General features: G+C 37.5%; 1 protein-coding gene and 2 long non-coding RNA genes across 5 annotated transcripts in view; all 3 read left to right on the top strand.

Moving 5' to 3' along the window:
* The first annotated feature begins 434 nt into the window (after positions 1–434).
* On the top strand, positions 435–4,140 carry LOC130556327 (uncharacterized). The gene is made up of 3 exons (XR_008963209.1): positions 435–2,437; positions 2,744–2,876; positions 3,587–4,140. It is a non-coding gene; the product is annotated as an uncharacterized LOC130556327 (long non-coding RNA).
* A 1,611-nt stretch (positions 4,141–5,751) lies between these two features.
* LOC130556329 (uncharacterized) lies at positions 5,752–6,440 on the top strand. Its single transcript, XR_008963210.1, has 3 exons — positions 5,752–6,005; positions 6,106–6,188; positions 6,274–6,440. It is a non-coding gene; the product is annotated as an uncharacterized LOC130556329 (long non-coding RNA).
* A 1,275-nt stretch (positions 6,441–7,715) lies between these two features.
* tbc1d23 (TBC1 domain family, member 23) overlaps positions 7,716–27,197 on the top strand; it is a 521,932-nt gene continuing 502,450 nt past the window's right edge. For all 3 annotated transcript variants that reach the window (XM_057337199.1, XM_057337198.1, XM_057337197.1), the window contains exon 1: positions 7,716–7,785. In XM_057337199.1, the coding sequence (XP_057193182.1) occupies positions 7,748–7,785 (38 nt within the window). In that variant the 5' untranslated portion in view covers positions 7,716–7,747. The remainder of the gene's footprint in view (positions 7,786–27,197) is intronic.

The following is a 27,197-nucleotide window of genomic DNA, read 5'->3' as shown; positions in this document are numbered from 1 at the left end:
GTCACATACTGAATAAATATGGGTGTTTTTGAATAATTTGGGTTGTTGGCTTGTGGTGGAGTGAGGAGATCGTCTGACAACCCAAAGCTTTGTTACTCCTTTTTACATCTGATAATAAACTTCTAATCGATTTTGGAGAACGTCTCTGTGCAAATTTTTGAACATGCAGGACTGCCTAAAAAGTCCAACAGGAGACATGCAAACAAGGGGGTATGAGTACATCCTGGTAATTATGGATCATTACACCCGTTTTGCACAAGCGTATGCCACAAAAAACAAGTCAGCCAAGACGGTGGTGGACAAAATCTTCAATGATTTCGCTCTACGGTTCGGTTTTCCAGAAAAGATTCACCATGACATGGGGAAAGAGTTTGAAAATCAATTAATGCACCAGTTGCAGAAGAGTTGTCAGGTTCAAGCATCCCATACTACCTGCTACCACCCACAAGGAAATGGACAGGTAGAACGCTTCAACAGGACACTACTGTCTATGTTGCGTTACAGAAAAGGCAGATTGGAAAAAGTCACTTGAGAAAATGATTTACGCATATAATTGTACCCGCAGTGAGGTAACAGGTTTCTCTCCTTTTTTCTTGTTTTTTGGCCGTTCTCCTCGACTGCCGATTGATCTGCTTTTCAACCTGCAGCCAACCAAAGGGAAAGAAAGTTATGCTGAGTATGTGGAGCACTGGAAAACTAGAATGCGTCAAGCTTATGAAACTGCCTCCAAAACAGCCAACAAAGAAGCCTCTAGGAATAAGAAGGGATCCATGGAGCAGATATGCACCCGGGTGGACGAGTGCTTGTACGAAACCTTTCAGAAAGGGGAGGACCCGGTAAACTCCAATCCTACTGGGAGAATAGAGTTTATGTGGTTGTCAGAAGAAAGAGCAATGAGAGCCCTGTTTTTGAAGTGAGGCCTGAGGGAGGGGGGGAAATGCGAATACTACATCGAAATCTCCTCTTCCCTTGTGATAGCTTGCCATTGGAGAGCTCTGAGACAAACCTGAAACAAAAGACAGTTAGAGAAACAAAACCAAGAAAAGACAGAGAAACTGTGAAAGGGATACAAAGTGAAATGTCTGGTAGTGAGGATTTCCAAGATGGGGATTTGGTGTTCCAGTTTCCTACTTGCACTGATCAATTCGGAATGCCTGCTGATCTCAACCCGGAAGCAAAGCCCTTTACACTGGTAGAGGAGCGAAAAGGGCAAAGAAATAGGCAAGAAATTGAGGAGACAGCTAAGGCTTTACCAGAGGAGGAAAGGGTGGTGGATCCTGTAATACCTGAGTACCAGTCAGAGTTTTCAGTTGATCACGAATCAGAAAATGATGAAATGGACACACTATACCTGAATACTTATCCAAGGAGAGAGCGGCACCATCCAAAAATCCTGACGTATGGATCTTTGGGTCAGCCATCTGTGGTGGAACTTGGGGTGGATAAACTGAATGTGAATAATACTCCTGTAGCCTAGCGACTGTGGCGGCCATGGACAATGCTGTAGGTAATCCATTGTAATTCCATTCATTAAAGATCCTCGACAAGAACTTAAGTGAAAACGGGTATGACATTTAGTACATGTAGCTTTGTCTATGAAAGAAGTGAAAACAGAATTGTTTGTATTGATTATGTAATGTGGATAACCGAGATGGTAGTAGACGAGAGAATTGTTGGCCGAAATTGAGTCTATTACAAAAGAGTGTTACCAGTGTGACAAATGTTTACTGAAGAAGTGTCAAGATTTGTGTGACCAGGTACAATGCAAACTAGGATTTCCATAACCTATTGTAGAGAGTGAACTTTGATAACTGAGAAATTTTGAGTTATTGATTTCTTTCACATAAAGGGTTGAGTAATTATACAGCAATGTTAACATCAAAATGGTTGTAAACATTTTAATTTAGTAGGGGAGAGTGTAGCGCAATGATTATTTATGTATTGCATTTCTGTTATGTGCTTTGGGTAAGGTGAAAACGTATGGGTGATGCAGCGGGAGCTTTAAAAAGAATGTAGTCTCAAGATACACCAGTAGATGGCGGTAGAGTGGCGCGGGATTGGAAAACGGAACTCGCGTGAATTTCTGTGTAAATAAGAGTTCCGTGATAGCGAGTGCCGCTATTGAAACTGTTATTATTATTTTTCAGGTAAGCTGGTGTATATTGTAGGATACGAATGCACTAATGTTCACGGGAACTGTGTGATTCTTTGTAGATTTATATTGGAAAACGGAACTCACGTGGATTTCTGTGTGAATAAGAGTTCCGTGATAGCGAGTGCCGCTATTGAAACTGTTATTATTTTTCAGAATAAATTCTTCGTACATGTGTGACCTTCCCGAAAAATCATTCTTTCACGTCTGAGAAGTGTTACACAATTCCAGCAGATGTAGAGGGATCCCTCTCTGTGCCCAGCACCCCAAGACTGATTGCACTTGGTAAGTTTATCAACGTGCTTTTTAAAATACCATGGCTAATTAAAAATGTTTAAATTAAATTAAATTGCAAGGTGAAGGACAATCAATACTAAATGGAACACACCATACAGACCTGTAGTTCTGGAGAAGGAACTTCAGATTTTTTTGTATTTGCATGAATAATTTTATCATAATATATTAGCATGTGAATATATATTTTTTATTATGGTGACAATAATGGTGAAAAATAGTGTCAAGAATCATGATTTGTAGCAATAGTTTTTCCTTACCCTTACTAATAAGCTGCTATGATGGTGTCTGTTACAGGAGATTCTGTTTTCGTGCCAAAAAATGGATGCTGACAATGGAGGGCAGAGTCATCATAGAGCCACAAGAGCTAACAGATTTTCAATGTGCGATACCAGGAAGCGGCCACCAATACACTGGACTTCATTCAGAGGTAATCATAAACTAATTAACCATTATTACAGGGATGCTCCGCCCAAAAATTACTCACCCTCAAGTCGTTCGACAACCATAGGACCTCCATTCATCTTCGGAACACAAATTAAAAGGATAGTTCACTCAAAAAAATTCTGTCATTATTTTCTCACCCTCTTGTCATTTCAAACCGGTATGACTTTCTTTATTCAGCAGAACACAAAAGATATTTTGAAGAATGTTGGTAACAGAAAACTGTTTGTCCTCATTGACTTCAGTTTTGTGTCCATACAATAGAAGTCAATGGGGGCATATGGTTTTGTTTTACCAAAATTCTTCATCTTCTTTTGTGTTCTGCTGAAGAAAGAAAGTGATAAAGGTTTGAAATGACAAGACAGTGATTAAATGGTGACACAGTTTTCGTTATTGGGTGAACTATCCCTTTAACTGTTAAAACACTTGAGCAGTGTTACTGTAAATTATACTGAAATTGACAGCTGTCAGTTGAATCTCTGCCCTGACTCAACAGTTAGATTTTGATCTGGTTTTCCCTAAATATTTAGGAATTAAATGTATTTAAAAAAATTGTGTCTTCATTTTATTCATTTTTCATTCATAAACAGTTTATAAATATTGATATTTATACATTTAGCAGTAATGCAAATATTGTAATGTAAATTCAGTTTATAAATAATGCTTAAATAATGTGTTTTTATCTTGTGCTTGCAGGTTCATTCTGAGAACACACCCTGATAGCACCAAATGCCAATCAAAATCACATATCAGCCAGACACAGAAGAAAAATCACCAACCTGAATCCTTGTGGCATCTTTTATCAACGAGCTTGTAGAGTAATGAAATAAATCACTACTGACGATAACACTACAAACAAAACAAACATGTTTTTTTTGCTGTTTGATTTGAGTTCTGTGACCTATGCTGTCCAAACTGCATACTGCGACAGTATGTACTGATTTAAATTAAGTACCTACCTATCTACCAGTAAAACAGTATGTTCTATATAGTTTTTGTGGGAGAAGTATTATTACATTTCGGACATACTGCATCAGGCATGTTTATTGTCATATGACCCGTATGATCTTTGACCTATGACATTTTAACAACAACCTGTAGATAGGCATTGGTAAAAACATTAAGTGGTTTGTATGTTTTGTACTCTGTTTCCTTCATTTTTTTTGTCAGTTCTCAATGCATTGTTTTGTTGTTTTGTTCCCTGGTTTTTAGATATTTTTAGATGAAATTCTGTTTAAAATAAAACTTTAACTGCTGTGAGTAGACGTGTTTCTTCAACTTTATTGCAACTTGTGAATTATAGATCGTTTTTTTACAGGTAGAAAATTTATTTTGTTTAAAGTTAAACCCAAATCGTAAAAAAAATCCTGATTCTGTACTAGGAAATAAATTCTAGTACTGTAAATGAAATACAGTAGATAGAGTGGTATTACTGTGAAAAGACATTACAGTAAATATATGAAAATACAGTAGACCATATTATTATTGTGAAAAGACATTACACACTGTAAACGGTTTACTGTAAACACTTTTACAGTAACTTACTGGCACCCAGCTGCCAGTAAGGAAACTAATTCACATATGTTACTTGTGAAAACAAAAATGGTGGCAGTGCCATGGGTGGACACATTCAGAAAAAGGGGCGGTAATATTATAATAAGAACGACTGTCTATGTCAGAAAGCGAGCGAAATCTGAACGGCTTGCAGAGATAGGCTCACATAAACAAAGTTACTGGATTGTCATTTTTCACGTTTTCTGAGTTGGTAGATGCACCAGACACCCGATTATAGCTTTTAAACATTGAAAAAGTCAGATTTTCATGAAATGTCCCTTTTAAAAGTAATTCTCAAATATTTTCTTATAAACATATTCATTTATCATTAAAGGGCAGACTTTGTCAATGATTATACTATAAGAGTAATTCGTCAATTTGTTCAACTTCATTTGTGTAACAAGCACCTGGAGAGTCACGTTCTTATGTAAGCGTGTAATGTGTTAAAACGCATTAACGAATATTATAGGTATACTTCTTTAGCCTATATGTTACGAGTCTGTGTAAGTAAACATTTTGCAATGTATTTAAAACCACTCTGGATTTTCTAATAACGAAGGCTAAAACCAGTAGGGGTAAAATCTTTGCGTGTCAGGTGGCACCTGCCTCGCGACCCGTCACTCCTGCCTCGCTGCCTGTCGCTGTTTTATGTGTCTGCCCCGGGACCTGTCACTGCTTTATTCACATGTTACACTGCCTGTCACTGTTTTATTCACATGTTACGCTACCTGTCACTGTTTTATGTGCCTGCCTCGCGATCAGTCACTGTTTTATTCACCTGCCTCGCGACCAGTCAATGTTGTATTCACCTGTCACGCAACCCGTCACAGTTTTATTCGCATGTTACACTGCCTGTCACTGTTTTATTCACCTGCCTCGCGACCAGTCACTGTTTTATTCACCTGTCACGCAACCCGTCGCAGTTTTATTCACATGTTACACTGCCTGTCACTGTTTTATTCACCTGCTTCGCGACCAGTCACTGTTTTATTCACCTGTCACGCAACCCGTCGCAGTTTTATTCACATGTTACACTGCCTGTCACTGTTTTATTCACCTGCTTCGCGACCAGTCACTGTTTTATTCACCTGTCACGCAACCCGTCGCAGTTTTATTCACATGTTACACTGCCTGTCACTGTTTTATTCGCCTGCCTCGCGACCAGTCACTGTTTTATTCGCCTGTCACGCAACCCGTCGCAGTTTTATTCACATGTTACGCTGCCTGTCACTTTATTCACCTGCCTCGCGACCAGTCACTGTTTTATTCACCTGTCACGCAACCCGTCGAAGTTTTATTTGCATGTTACACTGCCTATTATTTGCCTTTTGATACCCTTTCTACAATGACATGTTTGTGCATTTGCTTTATTAATAATGTTTTACATGTTGGCAGACTTCAAATATATAGTACATGTTAGCAGACTAATATATGTACAATTATTAAAATGATTGCTTTTTAACAGACAGAGGCAATAATAGAAAGAGTGTATGAAGTCACACAACTGGCTAGAGATTCCATGGAGAATACGTCCTACATTCTGGACGTTATGACCCCTGAGGTAAACATAATGATACTGTTAACACTTCGACACAATAAATAGGACAATGGCATTTAATGCACTTTGCACAATTTAAAACTGTCCAATATTTTTCGAAAAGGTAACCCTCATTATTCTCCACAAGACTGAGGGCTTTCACAGGTACCAGGGAGAAATGGCATTACAGTCAAACATTTCTTTGGAGTAAGTCTTCCTTTTCTGTTGTTATTCCTTTCTGGCTAACATATTTATGAAGTGCTTATTTAAGTGTACTATTTGCCTTTTACAGGGTGCAATGTACTAATCCACCATGGTTCTAATTGAACGTCAGCAAGAATCTTTTCCCAACCCTTTTTGAGGAGATGGGATTTCATAAATAGGTTTCATGTTACATATGTAAAATGTTATGTAAGACATGTAAAATATTATAGTATCATTGTATGTTACTGCTGTAACAATATAAATAACTTGACAGTAATTTCAAATAAATACACCCTGTGGGGGAAGTTGCTGAGATTCACTGGGGGGACTAGTCAAACACAATAAATATACTGTTTTAAACATTACATGTATATAACATTTGTAATATACTTTTGCTTGCTATTAAAAGTTTTTTTTCCATACTGGCTGTGTACACCACCAAACATGTTGAAATGATATTAAGCACTTTAAACTAATTTTATGTAGTAATTGGTTTTTGTTTTTTAAACATTATATCAAAATTCATTATTGGCGAAGAAACACCACCAAATACATCTAAAAAAAACTCTTTTGAGATTTCAAAGACAACCATGAGGGTATTCTAATTTAGCCTATAGATTATATTTACAACAATAAAACCGTTTTCATTTACATATTTTCAGTTTCTACTGTCAGTTCTAACTAAACGCGACATCTTCTAACAAAGCTGCTAAAGGGCTTGTATAAATTACTAAATCAAGAGACAGACTTGCTTACGTTAGAAACACTGTTTTATGCGCACTTGTGTGTGTGCGGGCCAGAGAGGCACACGGCAGAATGAATATAGCAAAAACATTGTTATGTGAAATGTTCTCCCCCTTTCATGGGCCCCAACCGCGCATGGGCCCCTGGGCCGGTGTCGTGCCGAAAACACACTCCCTGACAGATTATGCACCCCCCTCCCCACAATGGTTAGGGTGAGGATTAGGTGTTAGGGGAGGGGTTAGGATTAGGATTGGGTGTGGGGAGGGGAGGGGTTAGAATTAGCCAATCGGACAGCGTGTTATTGAAGGGGGTGCAGAATCTGGCGGGGAGTGTGTTTTCGGCACAACACCGGTGCCCATAATCCACATTGGATAATCCGGCCCTGGGCGGAGTAAGTATATAAATAGCCTCTGTTTACAAGGCGGGCTATTTGCACTGTAAATAGACATTCCTTATTTTGAATTTCTTCCAATAAGTGGAACAAAATTGACTTTGGCAAAAAGTGGTGGGGACATGTCCCACCTGTCCCACCCGCAAATTACACTTTAACTTAATTATTAAAGTACAATTTACATTAAAACATATTCTAAGTGGGGTGTTGAAGGATGTACATGTACAATTATTTAAATTCTCAAGAGAAACAGGATTGATGGAGAGAGTATACAGTATATATTTTTCTTTTTTTATAGAAATAGTGTTAAAAGATAATAATTGGTTCTACACTCCAGTTCAGAAGGTGGCGGTAATGCTCTTATTAGCTGGTTTGCCAACCGTCATTAAATCTCAAGAAGAAGACGACCGTCGGCGTCGACACAACAATGGCGGATGCACTAGGGGATGTACTTCAAGGCAGCTGGTAAGAAACCATAAATGAACAGTTTTACCAGAGAACGATTCACCGAGTATGATACTGTTGCTTGGAATATAAACCCTGTTAAAAAATGCTATTTAGAAACCTTAACTGATAAACCACAGCCGTTTGACAGTGAGACATCGATGTTATGCTAAGCAGATAAGTGTATTTGTAGGAGACACCACAAGTTTCCTTAGCAGCTTAACAAAACCCTTTCATTCATTCTTATGGCGACCTATAAGGTCTCCTGTATGATGAAGTTGTTGCGTTTGCTTCTGTATAATGAATTGCCTTCGTTTATAGGGTTTGGTTGTGTTAGATTAGCTTTTGTAAGGTGTTAACATAGCTTTGCACGAAATAAAGATGTGATTAAGAGTATCAGAGGTTGTGCTAAACTATTTCATCATGGCGTGACATTAGGCATTGTCATGTGATTGTCCTTCTGACAAGTAAATTTGTCATTCACTTGACCGAGTACAAAAATTACTTGCCCAAAGATAAAAAAATATATATTTAATTTGAATTATAATGTAGTATAATCAATATAATTGTTCCGGATCTAGATTGGTCAAGTTTGCTTCTGTTCTAAGCATTTTAACTAGTGTCCGCTTTGGCCGACTGAATTTAGTTATAGGGTACTCTCCGTGACTGCTATAAAACAATGGCAAGCAGTAATTATTATTCGTATTAAGGCTGTAAATTAACTTTTTTGCACATAGCACTGGTGCTGGAGAGGTTTAAAGTTTGGTAGCACAGGCCAAACAGTAGTAGAACAAGTATAAATCGTCTGTTGTCATCATTAAAAACAAATATGCAAGTGCAGTTCATCATGAATAGGCAGGTAAATGACAAAAGTCAATAATGTAGCATACAGATCATTTTTAGATTACCTAAATTTATTTTAATATTTCTGAGTTCTGTGTTTTTCTTTTTTTTTTTACTATACAATAGTGGTATATTTGTCTACATAAATTACTAGAGGGGCACCGATTGACCGGCAAGTGATCGGAATCGGCCGGTTTTTCGTATGATCGGCCCGACCGGTGACCGGCCGGTCAGTCTCACGTCTCGCCGATTCCAAGCCGATCTTCTGTTTCCCGTGATGCGGGCAAGAACGTCACAGCCGTCAGTACACTCAAAGCCGCAAGTAAACATGTAAACGTTTGCGCGCACAGCCTGTTTTTCACGGCTCGTTTATACTCGCATGTGTGTCCACCGGACCGCGAGTTTCTGCTGATTGACGCTCATCTCTCATATCCGCTGACTGCACGCGCGTGCACGCGCATCATGTACTGTACAGACAAAAAGGTGCACTGTAGTTCATCTCTCGCTGCTCCGTCTACATGGGATATGTATGCCAACAGTGATGCTATTAGCGTCATGCTAAACTCTGACACATGCTAAACTCATGTTGAAGTCGTTCACTCTGTGTAAAACAAACGTAAATTCCACTCAACCAGATTCCTTGTTTTACTTTAAAACTGTGGTCATTTCACCTAGGTAAAATGACATTCAACACGACTTCTACTTGTTTTTAAAAATCCAAAATATAAAAAAATGAATAAATCAACCAATGTATGTGATATATATCTGATTGAGTTCTTTACTAACACAAACAACTGCAAATACATACATGTATACATCTTTAGAGTAGAATTCACTCATAAGATTTTTAACTTTTTTTATTGAAGTTGCAGCAAAAATCAACCCACTTCTTTTAATACTACAGACCCAAGATAAAGACAATTTATTTTACATTTCAGAAAAAATGAAATAAAGCAATGTTAGTTTCATAAACAGAAACAGATGAGAATAAAGTTGAAGTATTTTATTGTTATCTTAGACTTTTGTGAGATGAGTACAACAATGAAAAAGGTAAATTAAGTGACATGTTAAGTTATATTTTATTATTTGTACTTCTTTTCAGTCACAGCATTATTCAATTTAAGAGTTGTTTGGGAAAGAGAAGATTCTGTAATTTAATGCAGCTTGGAGAACTGCATTTAGGGAAATTTGGGGAAATTGTAATGTTCAATCATTTATTCAATGAAAAAAAAAAAGTGTATTGAAGAAAAGTTAATATGGTTTTATATACAGTATACTGTCAATTATAGTTTGTGAATAGAAAATCGGAATCGGCAAAAATCGGACCCGTTAGGTTTCACTTGTAATAAAATCGGAAATCGGAATCTGCAAAAAAATTGCGTTCGGTGCATCTCTATAAATTACTGTAGTATACTATAGTTAACTGCAGTAAATTCTTAGATACTATTGTGTTTTTTAACTTTACTGTAGTATAGTGTTTATCAGTTTACTACAAGGGCACTACAATTTTCAATAGCAAATACTTTAGTACACTACACTTTTTGTCCGAGTGTTCAATTTAACGGGACTTTTATTTTGACGGGTCTTCGGGAAGACGCTTGATTTTTTGTGTGTTTGCCGATAGCTTCACTCAAACAGTAAAACGCTAGTAAAATAAACTCTCAGAGCAACTCTGGAGATGAAGTTCATGTGTTCATATTCTCATACAGTGCAGACCCAGATAAATCCTCGACCATCACTGGTGTTGTATGTTAAACTGTGCACATAATTCACTCAGACACGCAGAACAGCCAGGTGACATTTAAATAGCAAGCAGAATTCCGCATCCGCATCTAGTTACATGGACTCAGTTCGGTGCGCCATTGATTATTGTCACACACAAACAAGTACAACCACGACAAACGCATTTCACACAAACAGGCAGCTCTGTCTAATGCACCTATTCTTATTATTCTACATGTATGTCGCACTGTTGTTGTTTTTTTCAAGTTACTTGTCTGGTCGGGCAAGTAAAATTCTCTCTCACTTGCCCATACAATACATTCACTTTTTCCGGACAAGCGTTAACGGCAGGATGGGTGATCCTGTCCAGAAACATTTTTTGTCATGTTGGTTGGAAATCACTTTACATCCTGATAGCAATCAAGAAGTATAGTGGTCAAATAATATTTGTATAATTATATATCATCTGTGAAAGGCGTAGTATCAAAAAACGTTCACCCAATCAAAACGTTCCGGCCGAATGCTGTGACTGGTCATGTGTACATTTTCAGCCAACGTATTTTGCATACCACTGCGCACCCTGTTGACATCATACGCCATGAGCGCCCACTGCTCACGTCCACTGTGTCAATACAGGGAGAATGCCAGACAATCAGCAACAATCCAACTTTCCTGCGGAACCGACAACAAGTAAATCTACAAAACGAAAGTCAGTTTTTGAAAAAGCAGTGACGAAAAAACATCTGGATCATGAAAGAGGAAAAACTCGAATTAACATCGGTTCAGCTTTTACACAATGGCAAAGGGTCTGAAAGATGATACCATCAAGGTTTTTCCTGGCTCAAAATGAGGTGGAGGTGGTGCCATCCTGATCTTGTATGCACACGCGCACACACACGCACGCACACGCACATGTCCTGTTTATTATCTCCGTGGGGATAGTCCATAGACGTAATGTTTTTTATACTAACTGTATATTTTATCCCCTACCCCTAACCCAACCCCTAAACCTAAAGATCATAGAAAACTTTTTGCATTTTTAGATTTAAAAAAATATTGTTCTGTACAATTTATAAGCCCATGAGGACCTCAGTTTTGGTCCCCACGGTGACACGAGTCCCCATGTGTTGGTGTGCATTCAGGTTTAGGTCCCCACCGGGATATACAAACATGAGCGCGCACACACACACACGCACGCACTCGCGCGCACGCACACACACACACACACACACACACACACACACACACACACACACACACACACACACACATGTAGGCCTACCGTACCTTTAAGTGGCTTAACCAAAGTGACTTTGACATATTAAAGGTTCTAATAAAATTAGATCAAAAGGACAATTATTAAGTTATATAAAACATTACTCTTATTCAACCAAACAGACTTTTTCTTTTTTTAATCAAATAAAGCTTTTTTATCATCTTCAACTAACTTTTCAGCCCACAATAGCCAACTGAATAAACCAGTCTTACTAAATGAGCAAAGCTCATTCACATCTTGCCAGTGTTTCCCATTCATTGACGACACTATGGTGGCCCACCATAGACTATTTTGTTTCACCACAGTCTTAAAACGAGCCGAATTGTTTTTCTTACATCAACATAACTATTTGTAACGTTGAATTCTGCACCGCTGTTTCGTTGTTGTGCTATTGTTCAAGGCTAAAAATGCGTCCCCCTCTCTGTTGCTTCAGCGCAATGTGCGCAGCACACACACAGACACATACTGTACATATGAACGCACGCTCGCTCACTACTGTTTCAGCTTTCGCGGTTGAAACGCAGACACGTGAACTGGCCAGGATTTAAGACGTTGCCAAGCAATACGGAATACAACATCGTTTGAGGGAAGTAAAATCTAATGTTTCAGTATTCACTGCAGTTATCCACAGTACAAACATGATTTTATCAGTGTACGACAGAGCAAACAGATAGCATTACCTCATGGCGTTAACATTATGATCAGCTTCAGCATCATATTATTTCCAGCTAAAATAGCAGTCTGCATATAGGGACATTTGACATACACCATTTCTGTCATTTAATATGAGCAGCGTGTCTACACAATGGAGCTGTACGCAGCACGTGCACTCTTTTGCCGTTATATCTCTAATATCCGTCCTTATTTAGCGCCAAAAGCACATCGTTTAACCTTTTCCAAATCGCCCAAATAGTTCCGTTTTGTTTTTAATGACAAATTACTCAAGTTTTGTTTCATTTTGATATTAAGTTAATTTAGAAAAATGTTTGGAGTATTTTTTTGTTTGTGGCTCACGTGCAGAACACATAGTTTGATAGCCAAATGTGCTGGAGCACGAATTTGAATTAATGGTGTGAATGACACTGTTTAAACTGTTAAAATAGTTTAGAATAAATAAACGGTTAAAAAGTTATATTTCGTTTCGTTTCTTTATTAGGTTAGAAAAATGTTTTTAGTAGCCTATATATATATTTTGCTCAGGCACAGAATGTAGTTTGATTGCCAACCACCAATTTTAATGATTTGAATGCATGATGGGCATGAGTCTGCTTAAATTCCTCCTTTAGCTTCGGCTGTCGCCGTAAGAAAAATAAATTATACGAGGGCGCGCCACACACGATTACATGCTGCCTTGTGTATCACCGTGTCCAAAACTTGTCAATGTATTTGGTTTGTCGGACAACAAGCAGCGCTACTCAGACCGATAGGCGTGTACCGCAGGAGAAAGCATCTGTCATTAATTGCTCTCATGTTAGGTCTGCGCAACGCGCGCATAAAGTTGAAAACATAATGAATCACAAACTTAACATTACTCTGTTGTGCTGAGAGAGTGTGTGCTTTTCTTAGGGGTTAACTCTAAACAGTCGGCGCATCATAATAATGTATGAATGCTCTGGTCCGGATAGTAAAGTGATAGGCCTACTGCCATGCGGGGGTAGTGGGACAATGGCACTGTGAAAAAGGCCTGATGCACGGCCTGAGTTTTAATATATGGTAATATATAAATTAGTTCAACTGTTAAACACTTTTTTGCTTCATTTTTGATGGCTCATGCTCTACATGTTTTTGACTTTTTTTCTGTTTGTGAAATCTCATTTTACCATGTGTTATCCCCATTTATATCTATGGTGCCAATGATTAAATGACTACTATAGCTATTGTATTCTTATAGATTGAGTCACTTAATTTTGCTCTTAAAATGCACCAGATTGCAGCATTTACCTTTAAAATATGCTAAATTTACTGCTTGCATTCTCTGTGGTTCACTTTGAATGATTCAATGATCTCTTAGATTCGCTGGTGACTGAAAAGTTCAATAGTTCAAATAAGTAATTCGTGTGCGACTCGTTCTGAACGCAATGTTCGTTCATACTGGCGAACTCGTTGTGTACATTATATGCTGATTCAACGATCCAACTGCACAGTTAAAGACATTACAATGATATACGTCATGTTAATTTAAGAAATTTCAAGAAATTAAACGTACTTGGATGCAAAACCAAACAGCTGTCAAACACAGCTTGCTCTTGTTTTGCGACTCTTTTTAGCGCCTCAGTGTGTTGATAACGAAACAGCGCCTCCACTGTGGTGTAATTCAGCAACTGCAGTTACAAATGACAGTCTGTTAAATGCACGCAGCATTTCTTGTGAAGACACCCGACATAAGTTTGGTGAGAGTCTGAGGCGGCACAACATTTGACAGAGGCGGCCGCCTCTAATTTCTCTGTGCAGGAAAAACCCTGACCATGGTTGCTCTCTTTCTTTTGGACAGGTATGTACATACTTCGAGAAGAATTGATTGGATTTAGTTTGAAATTCGTCACGTGGATTTACGAAATACATTCATGTGTTTGGAGGATGCGTGGCTTTGGGTGTAGACTTTGAATTTGAGCTTGCGCATACAGAATGTACGCATCCTATGAGTAGGGTTGGGTACCGGACTCTGTACTTTTAAGGGCACCGATCGAATTACGTCGGTACTACAGAGTATCGATTCACGTTAAATCAATCTGTGCCAAATTTCGGTACTTGAGAACGCATCGGGTACTGCGCGTGAGCAGGTACGAGAGAGAGAGAGCATTTTACTTCATGCAAAGGAAACTAAAACCGCTAATAAAGCAAGCTGTCTTTATCAACGTACAAAATGAAAATAAACATTCGACTCTACATATGGTTATCATATTTATATTATTTATTTCACTTGTTCTTGTTTAGAAAATTAAACATACATTCGCGTTAAGGAAATGCGCGCTCAGACGCAGCCGGCACGCACACACATATCACTGCGCTGAACATTTAAGTTTGTTAAGGCGTTTTGTGTTTTCTGTCCACCAATGAATAAAATCATCTCATGAAGTCCTGAAACAAAGTTATTAGTGACAGATTAGAGCAGTCGATGGAAAGAGGGCAGTGAGGCCAACCGTCAAGGTTCAGTTTAAAGCTGTGAACAGCGCTGCAGGAGACTGATGCACATTTACATTATGTATTATTGTATGATCAACATTATATAGTTATATGTAATTCTTTCAGTATCTCTGTTAAAAATGTATATTACAAATCAATCTGTTATTTTCAGTAATGATGCTGTTAAAAATATTTTTGTAGACTTCAAGTTTTGTTTTTCTATATTATCTAATGGTCTGTTAATGGTGGAGGCCTCATGGTTTAGGTAAATTATCACACTGCATGAATAAATGATTATGTGTGAGGAGGAAATAGAATAAGCTGGTTGTAATAATAAAGCTGTAGTTATTTCTATACTGTATTTACAAACTCAAAAAATATTTTTTTACAGTGTATTTTGTATATTCCCTTTACCAGTTTTAGCAGCAATTTACCAGTAAGTAGTAAGGTTCTTGTAAATAGTCAAGTGTAGAAGCCATGTGTTTGTTGGATTTATTACCATTTGTATTACCATAATTTAACTACAAACATAAACTATAGCTAGTATAATGAAAATATGGTATTTTTAGTTGCTGCGGTTTTACTAAAGATTATTAATTGGAGTATGGTTCCTATATATAGAAAATGGTAAATTTGTGGATACTGTGGTTTTACTGCAAATACCATCCCTGCTGAAAAAAAACAATGATTTTTTTAATTAGAATGAGATTTTTAAATTAAATTCCTCTTTGTAGTGTGTTTGGGGTTTTATTCCAATAGGATTTACCATCCCACCAATAGAATCCATCACATACAAGTAGACAACAAGTATCCATAGTACAATTCCCATTATAACCATTAAATCCATTACATTTTCTGTTGTATTTTGGGCAGGGTTCTATTGTTTTTATTTCAACAGGAATACTTCAACTATAGTTACTTCAGTAAAAACATCATTCATTTTCCAAATCGCTTTAAATGATATAGCAGCAGATCAGAAGTTAACACGCACGCGTAGCTCAAGGTGTATGTGATGCTTATTTACCATTTAGCCGTTATGCCGATCATTTTCATGACAATGTTTCTACGATCTTTGACTGATCGTAACCCACAGATGATTACACCACACTTTAACATGTGCCTTTTTCTTCTTTTTATGTTCTATTTGCCTTTTTAGAGCGCTATCAATGGTGTAGCAGCGCCTACGTTTACATTAGTTTAGCGGGGAAGATCCCAGAGTTGCCAGATTTGCGTAAAAAAATCTGCCAAATGGCCATTCAAAGCTTGCCAGAAAACTGCGAGCTTAGAAAAACTGAAATACTTGGCAACAGAAAAAGTTCTGGCAGATCGCAAGCCAGATAAATTGCGCACACAGGAAACCCCGCTGCATAGAAACCATTTTCTACTTTTGGACCTTTTTATAAATGTAGTTGAGTAAAAAGTATGATATTTGGCTTTCAAATGTAGTGAAGTTTAAGTACAAGTACTCAGAAAAAATAATACTCAAGTAATGTACAGATACTCAAAAAGTGTACTTAAGTACAGTACTCAGGTAAATTTACTTCGTTACTGTCCACCTCTGACCCGCACCAGCATCATTTCAAACATCAACTTAACCCTTTAGCTGTCGGTACCATTTTTTTGAGTGTGCGGCTTAAAGGTGATTTCCACTTTATTATTTTTACAATTAGTGTAACTCTGGAAAGCCTTGGTCTAGACAGCTAATTTTGGTCTCATTTTAAAGAAGACACTTTGAACTTTATGAAATTTACTGCAGTTGAACAACATGCACTAAAAAAAGTTAATTTGAATAAAAATATTTTTTTTCTAAAATTAAAAAAACTTTATTCCTATGTAAAATACTATATAAAAATATATGATATCCCTGAAAAATGCCATAATATCAAAGGCACGAGGCTTATCATTTGAAAATGATATCTATAATAATGAAGTCACTGTGATATTTTAAAATTCAATACAGACTTTTGCCACTAGGTGGAGTTCACACCTAAATGGTGAACCAGAGACACTTGGATACCATTTGATTTCACACCATGTTGAGACTTTTTTTTTATTCATAGAATTGAACACAGGTTTGTAAAACATTTCAAAGAGGGTTTACATAGTTTTTACATGAACATATAATAGTAAAACAATTAACTAATTATAATAAAACCAACTATTATAACTAATAAAGTTAAAACAACAAACTCATCAAACAAGTATTTCCACATCTTTTTACAAAACTATTTACACACTTTTATATTACATTGTAAAACTACAGTCTGAGTGCTTTCCTGTGATATATAGTTTGTCAATATTTATTTAATTTTAGAAGAGAATATTACAGTTTTTTTATTTGTAATACCATGTTTGGCCCACCGGTGGTGCAGGTGACATTTCAACACAGTAACACTTTTACTACGTTTGACCTATCGCAAAACGGACAAAGGATATGAAAACTAGAGACATACAGCTTTCCAAAGATATATAATTTGCCAGGGTTCCTTTATGTTTTCAGTGATGTATGGTTTGTCAATATTTATTTAGTTTTAGATGGGAATATTATTGTTTTTTTCTTTGTAATAACACTTTTTGCCCACCGGTGGTACATGCGGCATTTTAATTAACACTTTTGCTATGTTTATCGTATCACAAAACAGAAAAATGATCTGAAAACTACAGTCTGAGAGCTTTCCAGTGATATATAGTTTGTCAATATTTATTTAGTTTTAGAAGGGAATATAATGTTTTGTTCTTTGTAATAACACTTTAGGCGCACAGGTGGTACAGGTGACATTTCTACTAACACTTTTACTACCTTTGTCCTATTGCAAAACGGACAACGGATTTGAAAACTAGAGACTTTTAGCTTTCCAATAATATATGTATAGTTTGTCAACATTTTTTTAGGTTTTCTATAGGTTATAGGGTTTTTACGATATAAAAACACTTTAGCCCATCTGCGAGTCCTTAACATTTTCTAAAGTAACTCTCACTACGTTTGACCGATCACGAAACAGAAAAATGATCTGAAAACTACTGATCTGAGAGCTTTCCAGTGATATATAGTTTGTCAATATTTATTTAGTTTTAGAAGGGAATATAATGTTTTGTTCTTTGTAATAACACTTTAGGTGCACCGGTGGTACAGGTGACATTTTAATTAACACTTTTACTACGTTTATCCTATTGCAAAACGGACAACGGATTTCCAGTGCTTTTTTAGCGCTTTCCAGGGATATATAGGTTGTCAGGGTTTCTTTAAGTTTTGGCATAGAAAATTAGCAATTAAAGGGAAAAAAGGTTAAAACGTACCACCCGTGGGACACCGACAGCTAAAGGGTTTTAAACAAAGCCTGCTCATTTTTGTCACTTTAAACAGACTAATAAGCTCTTTGCACTACCTTACACCTGCACTGTTGTATATTTCACTGGTTGGCACTCTATCTGCCATTACATCTGCACTGTTGTACTTTTCACTGGTTTGCACTCTATCTGCCATTACCTATCGTCTTTTTTTTTTTTTTTAATATCCCTGCTTGTAATAGTTGTATTTTACATATATATAATAATCTTTATTTATCTGTATTTTTTAATATATATTTTTATTCTGTGTAGTGTTATTTGTATGCACCATGGATCTGAGAGTAACGCAATTTCAATCCTCTATATGTATGTACTGTACATGTGGCAGAATTTACAATAAAGCAGACTTTGAGACAATGTGCTTGTTTTGTCACGATACTAGAAGTTCTAACTTCGATTCGATACCTAAAAAAATATCGGTATTCGATGCCATTTTCGATACCACAGGGAAAAAAACATTAACATTAAGTTAAATTGATCAAGACTTGACAATGAGGTATATTTTTGCATTATTTATTAATTGTTAATCCAATTTTAATTTTACTAATACATTTACTATTTAAAATCAAGGTTGTAATTGTCAATATTAATGGACCAGAGCTTACATATAAATAGTTGTATTGTTTAACTAACATTTAAAAGAGATGAATAATTACTTGAACAAATGTATTGCTCATCCATTTTTCATTAGTTAATCCATTTATATGATTAACAAATTTTAATTTGGCTTTTGTTCACATATAATCATTTATCAGCGCACATGAAGACAGTAACACAAACTTTATAGGTAAGAACTGTTGCGTAGACTCCATCTTTTCTCTCCATCAGACTCCATCTTTCTAACATTAACAACGTTTAACTGGTGCAAATGAGACAAGTGGGTGAAATCATTGATCAGTGCACGTACATAGAGCACTATGGAACCGCATCACATGCGAGAACTGTTTTTCCCCGCACCAGCATTATTTCAAACATCAACTTTACCAGAGCAAATGAAACGAGTGGATGAAATCAGTGATCTGCGCACACACATATAGCGCTATGGTAAACACAGAAGTCCAAAAGTGCATCACACGCGAGATCTGTTGCGGAGACCGGCATTATTTCAAACATCAACTTAACCGGAGCAAATGAGAGGAGTGGATGAAATCATTGATGAGCGCACATAAAGACAGAAACGCGTGCAATAAAACATGAGAACAGTTGTGGAGACTCTGTACTGGCTAGGGATACACCGATACCACTTTTTCTTTTGCCGATTCTGATACCTGAATTCTGAGTATTGTCTGATACCGATCCTGATCCGATACTAGCACTGTTTTTCTTAATCAACGTAGAATTGCATATATTTTTATCTTTTATTGCCAGAGGTGGATAGTACTTAAGCATTTTTATTTCAAGTACATTTTAAAATATCTGTACTTTATCAGAGTCTTTTTACTTTGGACAAAAAATACTACCCTACATAATAAAGCACATCATACTTTTTACTCCACTACATTTCATAAATAAATGTTGTTTTTAACCTTTTAATCCTTGTGTCAAGGTGGCTTTGATCAACGCACGCTCGGTGGTGAAAAAGACAATCATTTTAAATTACTTTTTTATATCACTTGCCTTGGACATTCTATGTATTACCGAAACATGGATCAAGCCTGGTGAGTTAACTCCGTTTAATGAACTGGTTCCTCAGGACTGCAATTTCCTAAATTCGCCTCATATATCAGGCCGTGGTGGGGTGTATAGCTACAGTGTTTAAAAACTCTCTTCACTGTCACTGTTTAACAACTAGCCCTCACTGCACCTTTGAATTGCAGTTGTTTCAGCCTATCTTAGCTACCTCAACGGTATTAACTCTGGTTTACTGCCCACCTCTGCCAAATAAGGACTTTCTTAATGAATTTGTAGAGTTGTAGAGTAGGTGATATTGTTACCTGTCATGACTAGGGCTGGGTATCGAGGGCGATACTTTTTAGGCACCGACCGAATTGCCTCGATACTATCGAGTATCACAAAACGTCTTGTCGTTCGATACCACATTTCAATACCAATTGCGCCCATACAAAATTTGCGTCCAGATATAATTGCTGCCAAAATTAGCAACACGACAGATCTAATGAAGCGGTGCCTGCAAGAAGACCGAGCCGGGCCGCCATCCTCTCTCTCTGCCACACCTGGAGGCTCCTGCTGCCACAGAGCATCCTTCAACACGCCCACCACACACTGAAGGCTATGAGTTGATTCTGACAGGTGAGGTTAACTTTGAACAAATAAACACAAACATATTTTTGTATTGGTATCTATTATCTTATCTTGTACTAATTAAGTTAATGTTTCTGTGTGCGGCGATTTAGTCATGTGAACTGGTACCTGCGTAATTGTTTGAATGTATGGCTATAAACAGTTAACGGGTTCGATGCTAAAATGCTAAAAATAGCGGAGCTTTGACTGGGGCTCTGACAGGTAATGTAGCGTTTAGCAAACAAAAAAACAAGCACAATCGACTGACTCGTATTGGTCCGTGCATGTGTATAAGTTAAGTTATTGTTTCTGTGCGCGGTTAAAGTTAGTCCTATTTAACCTACATAGCGTTATATTTTGTTTGGATGTATGGCTATAGATAGCTAGCAAAATGAGTGCCAAAAGCTTTAAAGGGATAGTTCACCCAAAAATGAAAATTCTGTCGTGTCATTTACTCACCCTTATGTAATTTCATACCTGTATAAATTACTTTGTTCTGATGAACACACAGAAAGATAGTTGGAAGAATTTTAGTAATTTTCAGTCACAGGACATCATTGACTACCATAGGAGGAAAAATTAATTGGTAGTCAAAGGTGCCCCAGAACAGTTTGATTTCCTGAAATCTTCAAAATATCTAATTTTGTGTTCAACAGAACAAAAAAATTAATATGTTTGCCTACTATGGTAGTGGATGATGTCCCAGAACAGAAAATTGCTAACATTCTTCCAAATATCTTTCTCGGTGTTCATCGGAACAAAGAAATTAATATAGGTTTCAAACAACCTGAGGGTGAGTAAATGATGACAGAATTTTCATTTTGGGGGAACTATCCGTTTAAGGCTGACCGTAACTGATTAGGACAAATTAAAGACATCTTATTTTTCCATTTCATTTTCAAAAGAAAATTAACTTGTTTGCATTTACCTCAACAGTGTTTTATATTTTTTCTTTATTTGTTCACAGAGGAGGCCAAAGCTTCCTTAAAGATCTGTTTGCTGTGGAGGACAGAGGTGACTGCCATTAGCACTACAGAGAAGAGTCAGACACATAAAACACTACAGATGATTCCATCTATGGGTGCGTTTACACTTGGCATTAACATGCGATCTCGGTGATCCGAACAAGCAGATCGGATCTTCAGACAATCAGGACACAGCGCGTTTACACTTGTCAACAAGTGGCTTCCACATCTGGATAATGTGATCGGATCTCTATAGTTTCCCACCCATTATTTTAATAAGCCTGCCATTTAAAAATAGCCCCGTTGTGGGGAGATTTCACACAACACGTATAACGGGGAGGATGAGCATGTTACACATTTGATACGCAGCCATGTTGAACTCGAGGCAGCGGTGGGAAGTAAACCATGGTTAAAGCGATTAATGATCTTATATGTGAAAGTATAAGCAGAGGACGTTTGTAAAATGACAAACAACAGCTTTTGTACTTGAGCTGTGGCGGGTTTCACTAGTGCGCACACACACACACACGGTGTTTTTAAACACATCATTTGTTTATTCATGTCACGGACACATAAAATAATCACATAAGTAGGCCTAAATTACTATGATCAAAAGCGAGCACTTACATCGTTCTCGTGTATTTGGGTTGGTTCGGCTGAAAGTGACAGCGCGTCGTTTCTTTGGTCTGCGCCCTAAATAGCGTGTTTACTGACATCAGCTATTAGCAACACTATACAATCTTGTTTCTGTGTGTAAATGATATACGGTGTATTCAGAGCTCCGTTTCAAGCTGCCTGTCTGCCGCTTAATCTGTTTTCGGGGACGGTACTTTCGAGTCAGATCCGTGGGTGTGGCTTGTTGGTTTTGACTAAATCTTTGGTGTTTCAAGTCTTACGAAACCTTTACCCTAACCCACACCCTAACCCTAACCTTACTCTAACCATCTAAACTACCTATGATTGTTAAAATGGATGAAAAAACACGTTTGGGTGATGACGTCAGACTCGAAAAAAGATGAAAAAACACGTTTGGGTGATGCCGTCAGACTCGAAACACCAAGGATTTAGTGAGAGCCGTACGAGACACAAGCGGCAGCAGCCCTCGGGGAACCGGAGTTGATTACGCCATATAGGCTACAGTAAATACACAAACGTATGTTAGAAACAAGCTGGTATAGTGTTGCCATTCGTGTCTGTGACATGAAAATAAACAAATGATGCGTTTTAAGCTGGCACTTTGTGTGCGAGTCAACGCCATTCACGGCAGTCACAAATACAGCGATGATACAGCTGAAGTGGTCAAGTAAAACATCTCCTGTGATATTGACATAAATCCTCTGTAGGTTAAAGTATCCATGATAATTTCGTGGGAAAACGAACGACTGTGCAAGAGTGCGTGAGCAAGAGTAAACTTTCCTCTGTATTTGTAGGCTTCGGACAGACGAGAGAATAATGATAGCGGGCAGGGTTTTCTGTGAAATTGTACCGGTAAATGTAGATAAGCTGTCTGGATTGCGTTTACATTACACTGAGATCCGATCACAATGCGTCCTCGACTACCTCTGGATCAGGACACGCTGATCAGATGACATTCCGATCAGAAGCGCGTTTACACTTGTCTTTTCAATGTGTATGTGGACAACATCCAGATACAGGTCGCATGTTAATGCCAAGTGTAAACGCACCCTATGGTGTCTTCATGAGTCCAGTAACCTGTGATGCTGTCTGATGTGCCAGCACCATCCACTCCCTCAGAGCGTACATTTTCTACTGCTGGGGACCAGTCAGGAGCACTCTTGCTTGTCTCCCCGAAAATACCCGTGTTTTTACTGAATGCTCAAGCATGGAGTTCACTGCATTATACTCTGAGCTTCATGCTAATCAGGATTTTGATTCACTTTTAAATTACCTGGATGCTGATGAACATTTAAACTCTTTTAATTTAAACCGTTCTAATATTTGAAATGTTGTTGCACCCCTTAATGTGAAAAGACATAAGCACAATTTTAAGCCTTGATTAAATGAAACCGTTCGTTCTCTCAGGCAGGCTTGTAGAAGGGCTGAACATAAATGGCGTAAAAACAGATTACAGGTTTCTTATGAAACCTTAAAAGTCGCTCTCGCTGCTTTTCTGCGAGAGCTGCAAAGACTGCTAAGTGTAACTACTTTTCAGAGTTGATCTTGTCCAACAGTAAGAGGCCTGACATTCTATTCTCAACCATCAAGTCTGTTCTTAATCCTACTACTAATCACTTTTCCTGTGACGTCGGATTCTCTTTTTGAGGATTTTGCAAGATATTTCAATAAATTCGCCCAGATTAAATCTCTATTAAATCTCCATGTCTGATTAAATCTCTATGTCTGCCTGTGCGTCGCTCGATGTCGCTTTCTCCTCTTCTATATGGTCTTGTCTTTGAGGCTATTACATTGGACTCACTTAATGAGATTGTGGCGTGTTTAAAACCTACTAATTGCCCTCATGATGTGATTCCACACATTATTTTAAGCAAATTTTTCAAATTATTGGTCCTGGCTTGTTGTCTGTCATCAACCAATTTTCTTTGCTCTGGGTTTGTACCTGACTGTCTCAAATATGCTTCGGTTTCGCCCCTTCTCAAAAAAACTAACTTAGTTCATCCCTCTTTGTTGAGTAATTTTCGTCCAATTTCAAACTTACCTTTCTTTTACAAAATTTTAGAAAAAGTGGTCCTAACACAACTTTTGTCTTATTTGAATGTAAATTCTATTCATGACTGGGGTTGGATATCGTTTGGTTTTTTTCGATACCGGTGCCAAATCGATACCTGTAAACGGTACCGGTGCCAAAACGGTGCCTGAACCGATACTTTTTTAAAAAAGCCACAAAATGATGGTGGATGACTCAAGAATACCTTTTTATTAGAGTAAAAAAAATTCTTTAAATTTAACAATATATTAAAAGTTTAAAGTATACATGAATAAGTAAATACAATAAATACAAAACACAACAACAATAAAACCTAACAAAAACTACAGTAATTTAACAGCTTCAAATTTCAGCAATTCTTTTGCAGAAATACAACCATATTTGCCTTCTCTGGCAAAATACGACACCTCTCTTGACTTATTGCATGTCCTGAACAGGAGAAAACTCTCTCAGATGGTCTCAGACATTAATATTTTACAAATCGTTTGATCATTTGTTAGCATGACTGCAAGATTTACATTTTGCAATTAGCATTACATTAGCCTACTACTAACCTGCGGAAAGGCTGATGTCGTCATCATAATTGAGAGTGCCAGCTGATGTCCGAAAGCTTTCAAGTTTATTCCGTGTGCCCTCGAATGTTTCATTGGGTTTGACGTGTTTCCCCCTTTACACGCAACCGTTGCAAAACATTTGCTGCACGTCGCGGTTTCGGAATTCTTTCGTGTGAAATATAGCCACACTTTAGAGCGTTTAGTTTTAGGCATTTTAACTTTAGCGCATTAATGTAGCTAGCTAAGCTAACGGTAACGTTAGACCACCTGCTGCACTGCAGTCAGAGCAAGTGTTGTATTTGCTGCATTCACGCACTTCTCGCGATTTGTGCTTTTAATATGAAATGTGAAAACAAATTGGACAGTAACACTGCTACAAAGATGTATTGGATTTGTATCATCAAAGCTTTCCGACGTTCACGTGAGTTTTCTCATTCAGGATTTTTTTTTCCCCGATCATTCTGACACCCCATGAAAACAGTATTTAAATTTAAACAGCGATCATGCGTGTTTATGAATCTAATGCTTCTTTACGTCTGTGTCATGACTCATAGCACCAGAGGACAAATATTTATCAGTTCAGGCATTTAAGTGGCACCGAAATGAGGCACCGAAATTCGCGTTCTGATTCAGTCCGGTACATACCGGTCATATAGGTAGGGTTTTGGTACCCAACCCTATTCATGACATATTTCAGTCTGGTTTTAAAGCCTGCCACAGCACAGAATAGTCCCTTTTAAGAGTTATGAATGACATAATGCTTACATCAGATACTGGGAAATCCATGGCTTTGGTCTTGCTAGACCTTAGCTCTGTATTTGATTTAATTGATCACAATATTCTTGTATCTCGTTTAGAAGCATGCGTGGGTAGGGCTGTCGCGATTATTAAATAATCGTCTCATCGCGATTGTTTGACCTCATCGCGATGGTTTCAGATCATTGCAATTATTGCACATCTCTATAGAAGACACTAGGGGGAGCTGTAGTGTATCTGCATATTGCATATTTTAGTGTGTATATTGTTACTAAAGCGTGGTTATACTTGTAAAATGTACCACCACAACACAATCACTTAAAAAAAAAACTAAAACATATACAAATTACCTGCAGTACAATTTAATATTATTTAAGCAAATCTCAGTGTGAAAACCAGTCTACCAAAATTTCATTAACACACAAGTAAAATTTTATTGTAGTCTTGCAAGTGAGAAAAAAACAGACTAGAAGCTTTTCTATGACTGATAGCATTTTAATGGTGGCTTCAATTCACACTTGATCAATTTTCTTAATTTACAAGTATTTGGTGGTTGTATTATTGACAGGTATAAGCCTAAACCTTAAATATATGATGACCCAATTTTTTCCGATGTATTTCCAAGAAAAAAACATTGTCTTGTATTCAGAACAATATGGTCGTTTCAATCGCTGAATCAAAAATGTATGAGAATTAAATGTCAAAGCTCAAAAACAGACAATTAATCGTCATAATCGTCAAAGCCCTAAAACAGACAATTAATCGTCATAATCGCAATGATTTATTAGACAATTAATCGTCAATCAAATTTCATAATCGTGACAGCCCTATGCGTGGGTTTTCGGGCCGTGGTGCTACGATGGTTTCGCACTTATTTAACTAATAGGAGCTTCTCTGTCCGCCTCGGGCCTTATTCTTCCTCTGTTATACCCTACCCCTAAGATCCAGTGTACCACAGGGTCCTTTTCTTGGTCCACTACTGTTTAACCTCTACATGCTCCCTTTTGGGTTCTATTTTATCTAAATTTGTTGTATCTTTTCATCTGTATACTGGCAACACACAAATCTATCTCCCTGTAAAGCGCAACGACAGATCTGCCTTAAAGCCTATTTTAGACTGTAGGTGAAGTTAAACTTTGGCTTTCTAGTAACGAGAGCAAGACTGAAATTATCTTGTTTGGTTAAAATGAGTGCAGTGTTCATGATCTCGATCTTGATTTTCTGCCTCCCTATAGTACAACCTGTGTCCGGAATCTTGGAGTATTGCTGGATAGCAATCTTAAATTTGACAAGCAGATAGGTACTGTGGTCAAATCCTGTTATTATCACCTTCGTCTCTTAGCCAAGGTTAAAGCCTTTTCTGTCTACTAAGGACTTTGAAATAGCAATGCATCCGTTTATAACATCTCGTCTAGACTATTGCAACTCATTGTATATTGAAGCTTCTCAGACATGTCTCACATTTGCAATTAGTTCAAAACGCTGAACGAGGCTCCTTAAAGGGAAGCGTAAAAGTTCACACATCACACCAGTTCTGATTTCTCTCCACTGGCTACCGGTTAAATACCGGATTGATTTTAGTTTTGTTATTTGTTTTTAAATCCTTACGAAACCAAGGCCCACAGTATCTCTCTGAGTTACTCCATCCACTCTCTCTCACTCTAGATCACTTAGATCCATGGACTCTGACCTGCTTGACATATCCAGATCTAGACTTAAAAATAGAGGTGACCTTGCATTTGCAATCGCTGGTCCTAAGTTATGGAACAGCCTTCCGGCTTACATTAGATCTGCCCAATCTTTGTCAACCTTCAAATCGGCCTTAAAAATGTATCTATTTACATTGGCATTTAACATTCCCTGATCCATTTCTACTGTTATTTTTATCTTTCTGTTTTTATGTGTCTTATTGTTTGTTT

The sequence above is a fragment of the Triplophysa rosa genome, linkage group LG7, assembly GCF_024868665.1.
Source record: "Triplophysa rosa linkage group LG7, Trosa_1v2, whole genome shotgun sequence".
Lineage (NCBI taxonomy): Eukaryota > Metazoa > Chordata > Actinopteri > Cypriniformes > Nemacheilidae > Triplophysa > Triplophysa rosa.
The sequence above is the reverse complement of the archived record's forward strand: the minus strand, read 5'-3'. Positions and strand labels throughout refer to the sequence as shown.